The sequence below is a fragment of the Saccopteryx leptura genome, chromosome 8, assembly GCF_036850995.1.
Source record: "Saccopteryx leptura isolate mSacLep1 chromosome 8, mSacLep1_pri_phased_curated, whole genome shotgun sequence".
Taxonomy (NCBI): domain Eukaryota; kingdom Metazoa; phylum Chordata; class Mammalia; order Chiroptera; family Emballonuridae; genus Saccopteryx; species Saccopteryx leptura.
The window spans coordinates 83,237,510-83,247,083 of NC_089510.1; the positions used below are offsets into that span (position 1 = coordinate 83,237,510).

The 9,574-nt window shown below is 42.5% G+C and overlaps 1 protein-coding gene across 1 annotated transcript; it reads left to right on the plus strand.

The window, feature by feature from the left end:
* The first annotated feature begins 2,726 nt into the window (after window positions 1-2,726).
* GHSR (growth hormone secretagogue receptor) lies at window positions 2,727-6,264 on the plus strand. The gene is made up of 2 exons (XM_066347551.1): window positions 2,727-3,516; window positions 5,879-6,264. Exons 1-2 carry the CDS (start codon window positions 2,727-2,729, stop codon window positions 6,262-6,264), a joined length of 1,176 nt encoding a protein of 391 aa, XP_066203648.1.
* The last annotated feature ends 3,310 nt before the right edge of the window (window positions 6,265-9,574 follow it).

A 9,574-nucleotide genomic window follows, 5' to 3' on the forward strand; every position in this document is an offset into this window, starting at 1 on the left:
TACATTGTATGCTGTTGTGTTGTGAATAAATAGATAAATTTCAATGTTATCCATTTCTTCTTCATTACACAATACAGATTTGTCTATATTTCAGACAGTTACTGAATGCAGTTAAACAGCTGACTACTTTAGACAACATGCCACATTTTTACCACAACAGACTTAAAAAATATTTTTACCTCACCTACCAGCCATTGTTTAGACACTGAGTAGACTAGAAGTATACCTCACCATCTTTTCCTGATTCTTGTTCTCAGACAATTGCTTCCTATAGTATTTTTATTTATCCCAGTCCTTTTTCTCTCACTAAGGATCTGACTGCACACATAAAGCTACTGCTAATGTAGAATGGGAAGTGTTGAAATAAAAGTATTGATTTTTTAAAGCTTGTTAGTAACTGGTGGCTTGAACTAGTTGCAATCTTTTTTAAAATAGTATATTGTTTGAAATAAATTTTGTTTTTCAGTCAATTTGGTCTACTATCTGTAACATATTGGGACAACCTATGTAACATTCACCAGTAGGATGTCTGCATAAAACCTCCCTTGTACAGTCTCTCACTAGGTATGGAATCTTACATGCACGTGTGCACACTTCTAGCCTTAGGTCTTTGTGGATTTTTAAGCATTAGCAATTTATGTAGAAGAGATGAGGTAACCATTTTTCAATAAAATGCTTCGGGGAAGACTTCAGTCATACACAGTGAATGGATTCTCATTTGGGTTAGGGGCAGGTGAGAGGATAGGTGAGGTCAGCGCAGCTGCCTATGGCGGGTCTGTGCTTGGGGGGACACTCTCTGGCTTCCTCACGGGGCAGAACTCAGGTGCTGAAGAGCGAGTGGACAAAGATGAGAACGCGGAACCATCAGAGTCTGTCGCTGGCCGCGGTGCTGAACAGGCCCCGGTCTGTCCCCAGGCTGGAAGGCTGGAAGAGACCCTGAGGGTTGTTGAGTTCGATGGTAGCTGCCTGTCTCACGCCTTCCATTGTTGAGCACTGGTTCCGGGCAAGGGGCACACAGGCTGCATCCAGGGAAGTCACCCCGCAAGGGTAAGGGGTCTCCGACCCATTCCCAGCTGGCTCAGCTCCTGCCCCTCAACAGCAACCCCAATAAGAGCAATGCAGCCTATATTTATCCTCACAACATCCTCAAAACTTAACAAGGTTTATAACCTTGCCTGAGTGAACACAGCTACTCAACGGCTGATCTCTCAGTCACGACTCAGAAAGTGTTTACTGCATACCCTTGACGAGGCAGCCTCACAGCTCTGCTCCTCCTCCTCTGCCGGCTCCACCACCTCCCACCAGTTCCTTTCCTTTGCCCTCCCCCCCCCCCCAGGTTTGCAACGGGCAAAGTAACCTACACAGCTTTCCCCCGCCACCACCGGGTTGGGGGCCGCACAAAGGGTTGAGATTAAGAATAATTAGGCACACGTCTTATTTATGTCCGCATTTTTACCACAACAGACTTAAAAAATATTTTTACCACAACAGACTTAAAAAATATTTTTACCTCACCTACCAGCCATTGTTTAGACACTGAGTAGACTAGAAGTATACCTCACCATCTTTTCCTGATTCTTGTTCTCAGACAATTGCTTCCTTTAGTATTTTTATTTATCCCAGTCCTTTTTCTCTCACTAAGGATCTGACTGCACACATAAAGCTACTGCTAATGTAGAATGGGAAGTGTTGAAATAAAAGTATTGATTTTTTAAAGCTTGTTAGTAACTGGTGGCTTGAACTAGTTGCAATCTTTTTTAAAATAGTATATTGTTTGAAATAAATTTTGTTTTTCAGTCAATTTGGTCCAACATCTGTAACATACTGGGACAACCTTTGTAACATTCACCAGTAGGATGTCTGCATAAAACCTCCCTTGTACAGTCTCAGAGTCTAGTCTCAGAGTCCCTAACTCATGGTGTTACCTTGAACAAGTGGTCAAATGTCTCTGAGCCTGTTTGCCTCTAACACGAGGGCAGGTTTTAGGATTGCGTGAGGCTCTTCCCAGGTGCGCACCGGCCTCCTCTCCGGTTGGAACGCCAACACTAGGTCTCTTTGTTTACTCCTTACCCCTCTTTTCCCAGCTCAGTTGGGCAGCTGGGTTCCTCTCTCCACAAGGTCCCTCGGCCAACTCTACTCCTATTTGGGGAGAACTCGGGTCTTGGCTACTGTAGGCGTTCTCCCTGCGGTCCCCACCGTCTCCGCCCCCACGCGGGTGTGACTCTTCTGGGCCACTCCAGTCAGGCAGCACCCAAAGCTGGGGAGAGCGCCTCGCGCTCCGGCTTCGCATTGCAGGGTCCCCGCGCTGACGCCGGGGGAAGTGCGAGATGCAGCCGGAGCCGGAACGCGAGAAGGCAAGGCAGGGCTGGCGGGCTGTCCGGGTGACAGGTACCTGGGGGGGGGGGGGATAAAAGAAAGGGGAGGCTGTAGCAGGAACGGTGGATCACTCTGTTCTCCGTGCGTGTGTGTGTGTGTGTGTGTGCGCCCGCGCGCGCGTGTCCCAGCCTCCTTGTCCCCAGTCCACCCCACCCCCCAGGCTCTCAATGTCACCTCGCACTCGGCTTCTCTTCTCCTTCCCTCTCTTTCCTTAACAAGCTTCCTCCCGGCGCGCCCCCGCCTGCTCCGCCCTCGCTCTCTACCGCGCGTACGGCGACCTTCTCGGGGACCCACCGGGTCCAGCCTCTCAGCGCAGTTGCATCCCAGGGCCGGGAAGTTGAGCCGGCAGCATGTGGAACGCGACGCTGATCGAGGAGCCGGGGGCCAACCTGACGCTGCCGGACCTGGGCTGGGACGCTCCCTCGGACAACAACTCACTGGCCGAAGAGCTGCTGCTGTTCCCCGCGCCGCTGCTGGCCGGCGTCACCGCCACCTGCGTGGCGCTCTTCGTAGTGGGCATCGCGGGCAACCTGCTCACCATGCTGGTGGTGTCGCGCTTCCGCGAGCTGCGCACTACCACCAACCTCTACCTGTCCAGCATGGCCTTCTCCGACCTGCTCATCTTCCTCTGCATGCCCCTCGACCTCGTCCGCCTCTGGCAGTACCGGCCCTGGAACTTCGGCAGCCTGCTCTGCAAACTCTTCCAGTTCGTCAGCGAGAGCTGCACCTACGCCACGGTGCTCACCATCACCGCGCTGAGCGTCGAGCGCTACTTCGCCATCTGCTTTCCGCTGCGGGCCAAGGTGGTGGTCACCAAAGGCCGGGTGAAGCTGGTCATCCTTGTCATCTGGGCCGTGGCCTTCTGCAGCGCCGGGCCCATCTTCGTGCTGGTGGGCGTGGAGCACGAGAACGGCACCGACCCTCGGGACACCAGCGAGTGCCGCGCCACCGAGTTCGCCGTGAGCTCGGGCCTGCTCACCGTCATGGTGTGGGTGTCCAGCGTCTTCTTCTTCCTGCCGGTCTTCTGCCTCACTGTGCTCTACAGCCTCATCGGCAGGAAGCTGTGGCGCAGAAGGCGCGGCGAGGCGCTGGCCGCCTCGCTCCGGGACCAGAACCACAAGCAAACCGTGAAAATGCTGGGTGGGTCTCGGCGCGTCCTCGAGCTCTCCCCGGGCGCCTTCCTCTCCCCGTGCCTTTCCACCTTCTCCCCGAGTCTCTACCTCTCTCTCCCGCTTCTCTTGGCGTCTCTCAGTAATTTTTTCTCTCCTGTTTCTGTTTTGAGCTCTCCCTTGGGTGTCCTAGATTTTCTGTTGTGCGCGCGCGTCCCTTACTCTCTCTAGGATTTTTTTTAAAAACTTTTTTGCTCTTGCTTTTATTTATGTTTCCTCCTCTCCCTTCCTTTCTCTTCTCCTTCCCTCCCTCCCCCCCCCCTTTTTCTCTTTCTCTCTCTCTCTCTCTCTCTTGACCTTCCTTCTTATATCCCTCCATCTCGGTCCCCCTCTGACTTCGTCACAGTCTTGACTCCCTGTGGGTCTCTTATCTCTTTGTTTCTCTTTTTTTCCTGGCTTACCTTTCCCTCTTTCATGGAAAATGCCCCACCCATGTATTTCCCTAAAATGGGTTTATAATAACCCCAAAACTTTGCTTCAGAAATGAGATACTTTATAAAAATCTGTTGCGGTCTTTAAAAGAATTTGTGGTTATCTAAGTTACACTAAGAAAAGCAGGCATTGAATCTCAGAAGTATTCAGTGGTAAATTTGACCAAAGATAGGATCAATCTAGATAATTCTGCCAGAGGCAATTCATATTTCTTTCAATATTGTGATTTGTTTCATGCCCTACATTTTATTGAATCAATTCTGTTTGCCCCGCTGCTGTTTGTACATCTTTGCAAGGAAGTCAGTGACAAATCAATGCTGGAGTCTCCATTTCTTTTCATGGTTACCTGTCTTTCCAGGTAGATAAGACTATGATAATCTAGAATTAGCTGGGAGAGACAGGATTCCAACATGAAAGAGGAGACTGTGGATGCTGACAGGACTTACTGTCCCTCCCCAAATGGCTCCAGGACCATTTAGGTGCAGTGTCACAGTTGGAGTCTGCTAAGCATGTACTGTATGAATTCAAGTTCTTTAAGTGTATATGTATTTGGTACAAGGGAAGTAATACAGTTCTACTTGCTTTATTTCAGAACTAGAGTCTGCACGCTTTATTATTTAGCCATTATAGTCAATACAGAATGGAGCCAAAAGTAGGTTTACAGTTGTAAGCATGTGAAACAGAGTTTATTCCTGTGTTATTAATTATTGTATTGTTCCCATACAAACAACTATAAACCTACTTGGGGTGGACAAAAGTACGTTTATGGTTGTAATAAAAATAATACAATAATTAATAAATAATAATACAAGAACAAACTGTTTCACGCACTCAACTGTACCCTACTTTCACCCCCTGTATTCGCATATTTTATGCTCATAGAAGCCATTCCAAGATGATTTTGTATTTGTAACTTTACAATTCTTGGACTCTTGTATTTTAAAGTGATAGTTTATTCAAGGAGTGCCCCACATTGTCATTTTCTAGACCGGTGATCCTCACAACATGACTAATAGATTGTGAACCTGCTAGTGCTCTCCCTCGGACCCTAATATTCTACTGTGCCAGTCAGGTGTTACTATGCAACTTAGTTTTGAGAATAAGATTAGTAATTTTCTTCAATTTTATTTTTAAGCCATTAATTAAGGTCTCCATTAAGGTCTCAACACCAATGCTAATTTCCTCTCACCTTGACAATTTGAAGGGCATCGCTAAAGTAGTAACATTATTTTTTCCTCTGATTTCTGAATTTTAAAAACTTAATCTAGAAATGCTGAGGTCTTGAAAAATAGGCAAAAGGCAGACTTAGATGGCTGGTAATTAATATTAGTTGGTTTCATGGGCTTTTACAGTTTACTTATGTCTATTGTAGGTGGCAAAGAATTATATATCTATTTTAGTGGTCCTCAATGCTGGCTGCATATTTAGTCTTCTTTGACACTTCAAAAATAAAATAAAAATAAACAACAGTTGCCTTGTTCTCCTGACTGGAGGTTTCAATGGGTCTACATCACCTGCAAGGAGTGTGTGCCCCGGAACGCTGGCCATAGTCAGTGAGTGTAACCACTCTGATTCACGTGTATTTGGTTTTGTCCCTATGGGTTCACATATAAAAGGGTGAACTACTGTCTAGTCAGCTGAGTCAATATGTCAATCCAATCACAAAATTACTCAAAAAGTTGTTAAATAGAAGTGACTGGAGAGCTCAGTAGAAAAACTATTGATCAAGACAAACTCAATCTTGGTGAAAACGTCAGGATGGAAAAGAGCAGAACATGATATTTCTCTGAAGTCAGTGGTCACATCATACATAATCAAAACAAAATTAAGTCTTCTAAGTAAAATGTGATGTTCTATGGCATTTCTTGAACTGATGCTCACTCTCCCATTGTTCCTTGCAGCTGTCGTGGTGTTTGCTTTCATCCTCTGCTGGCTGCCCTTCCACGTAGGGAGATATTTATTTTCCAAGTCCTTCGAGCCTGGTTCCCTGGAGATTGCTCAGATCAGCCAATACTGCAACCTCGTATCCTTTGTCCTCTTCTACCTCAGCGCTGCTATCAACCCCATTCTGTACAACATCATGTCCAAGAAGTACCGGGCAGCAGTGTTCAAACTTCTAGGATTTAAACCGTTCTCCCAGAGGAAGCTCTCCACTCTAAAGGATGAAAGTTCTCGGGTCTGGACAGAATCTAGTATTAATACAAGACCAAGCACATCATTGAGCAAAGTTATCGCTTATTACTCTACACTGGAAGCCATAACACAGCAGAACTTGGGAGGAAGTTGAAGGTTAACATTGGAACTGAGGACAGATAGGTTTGGAAACAGTTCTGGAAGAGAAAAGATAAAATGTGTAGTGTGTGGGAGATTTCATTTGATTGCACACTCATCGATGTTCCCATACACTTTCTGCATATTCACTACCTGTGATTTTGCATTCTGCCGTTGGTGCTAGCAAGGGCTTTGCGATTGGGAGAAAGGAGAAGGTGCAGAGAGGGCAACTATGACGATTCTTACTGGATAAATACTTAATCTGATTTACTTTTTCACAATGATAAAAATTTTGATTAGAAGAATGACATTAAAGTTAAAAATTTTAAACATGATTTTTAAACACTCGCAATTTTCATATAGCTCCACATCAGTCTGTCTCAGAGAAATGTAATGCAAAGTATACTAAAGTAATCAGTATAAAATTATTAAGGAACATTGTACATTGCTTTCTTAATACAAGGTTTTTTGAAATCTGTTTTTTTTACTTACAGTGAACCTTAATTTAGACATTAAGTTTTCATTCAGTAATACTTGTTGTATTTATATTTCACAAAATTTACAAATGAAAAAGTAGATTCATAAACCTAAGTTGCTACGACACATGTAAAAGTTTTCCAATAAATAAAACTAGTATAAATTTATTGGGGTGACATTGGTTAATAGGATCATATACGTTTCAAGTATATACTTTCATGATACATGATATGTATATTGCATTGTGTGCCCACCATCCATTCACATCATCTTCCGTCACCATATATTTAGCCTTAAGTTTTTAAATTTAAAATTAATTGAATTTAAAATTCAGTCCTTTAAGTATTCAATGGCCAAGTGTAGCTATTCATTACTCTATATATTGCATATTGCAGCTCTAGAGTGTATGTAAAATTATTGTTAATCTTTTAAATGTTTAAAAACTAATACTCATTTCCTGAAATGGTTTTATTGCAAAATAAGCATTATAGAGTTTTAGCATGATGAATTCCCCAAATCATACCTAAATGCCCTATTTATGCTTAGAAGGAAATGGATATAAAATATAAGATGCATTTTTAAATTAGGTTTGATTATATGTGAAAAAATTCAAGAAATGAAACTCTATAGAAATTATAGAAAATCACAAACTGCCTTATTTGGCTTAACAAAAACACTTAAGCCAACCATAAGGCTTTGATTTGTGAATAAAAGAATAATTCATACTTACTCTGGAAAGTTTATAAGAACTTCATGGACATAGAACTTTTTCAAATGGTGAAAATTTCAGAATCTCTTAAATGCTACTGCATAGTGATATTCAAAACTTCTTTAATCTTATAGTGATTCATTTTGCAATGCCTGTGCCATGTTCTGTCACCAAATTAGTTTTGCTGCCTACATACCACTGCTTACCTGATAGATATGTTTACTTGGATTTCCAGTCTCCTTCTTAATCAAAGCAATGAATTATTACATCGCTTTAACTAAATATTGTACATTTTGGTTATGAATCTGAAGTTCCTGTTTGGTCAACTCTTTACATATTAAATATATCATTCCAAAATGATTTCTTTATAGTCCTGTGTAATACTAAGTCATATAAAACAATTCTTACATGAAATTATTGATTCAACTGTGAAACTGATTGAACCACTTAGGGAAATTACTGCCATGATTAATTATTCCCCCACTAAAAATAAATATTATGCTGAAATAATTGTTTGACTTTTTTAGAAATATGGAAACATAATCATAATTTGAATGGTTTCTCTAGAGAAATGTTTCCGAATCTATTCTGACACTAACACTGCTCAATCAATTTAGTCTAAATGCAGAACTTTAGTAAATGATTATTCAGTTAATTCTTGGAAGTGCATCAATATGCTTTTTTAAATAACTGATTTATTCAAGCCCAAAGTATACTAATTAGGTCATTCAGCTTGTTCTCCTAAATAAGTTCCAGTAAATCCCAAACAGGCAATTCAGCCTTCTGAAACCTTAAAGTTTTTGTCTGTAGATATATCCTACTTGTGAGAAAACAAGCAAAAAAGGCTTGACTTCTATCACAGAGTTGATTGCCCTGGAGAAAAACAAACCTAACTTTTAATTAGTTGCTTACCTATTCAATGGCCCCCTTTTCTTGTAGGTTCACAGATAATAGTTTACATAGCAAAGGCCACCATTACTGATATTAATCTGGGGCTCAGAGGATATGTTTAGAGAAAGGGATTTTTAATTTATCCTTTTATATCGCTGTATTTTTATTGTTTGTAGCTTTTTTGTATCATCATGCTCCATAAACTAAGACTCGGAAAAGAGGACTTTACACTGAGGGAAATTGTTTCTAAAAGTCCATCACTTCACAGACATTTAGTATGCACCTCACATATTCTAAGCTCTAGAGATGAAAAAACCAAGGATTTTATACTTAACGAGCTCTGATCAGTCGTGTGTTATGTTGCAGGAGATAACTAATAAATATGTTAAGTTTTGAAGCATCTCCAAAGTTGACACTGGTTCTCTCCAGTATTTCATATCCCTCTATTGTTGTCTATTTGGCTCAAAATAAATTTAAAGTGGGCTGTTCCTACGCAAACCAGTCAAAATTGTAGATGCAGCTCATGTGTCTGCTAATGGTAATTACACTTACAGTATTCTTCATTGATGTAAGGAAAGCAAAGGACTTGGTTCATTAAAAAAAATTTTTATTTATTGATTTGAGAGAGAGAGAGAAACACTGATTTTTTTTTTGTTTCACTTATTTATGCATTCATTGGTTGATTCTTGTATGTGCCTCAACTGGGGATAGAACCTGCAACTTTGGCACATTGGGAAGACAGTAACCAACTGAGCTTCTTGGCCAGGTAATCAGTGTTTCCATTTTCCTGTTTATCCAGCAATGAGGTTTCTGTCACCAGATCTTACACTGTGTCACAAAATCAAGGCCTGCATCATTTTCACTGCAGGAAATGACTGTTCTATGAGTAAGAACCTTTTTTTAGTTTTGGGGGGACTTTTTGTTTTGTTTTGTTTTGTTTTGACAGAGACAGAGAGTCAGAGAGAGAGACAGATAGGGACAGACAGACAGGAAGGGAGAGAGATGAGAAGCATCAGTTCTTCGTTGCGGCATCTTAGTCGTTCATTGATTGCTTTCTCATATGTGCCTTGTTCGAGGGGGCTACAGCAGAGCTAGTGACCCCATGCTCAACTCAAGCCAGCAACCTTGGGCTCAAGCCAGTGACCATGGGTTCAGGTCTATGATCGCAGGTTCAAGCCAGTGACTCTGCGCTCAAGCTGGTGAGCCCGTGTTCCAGCGGGATGAGCCACTCTCAAGCCTGAGACCTCGG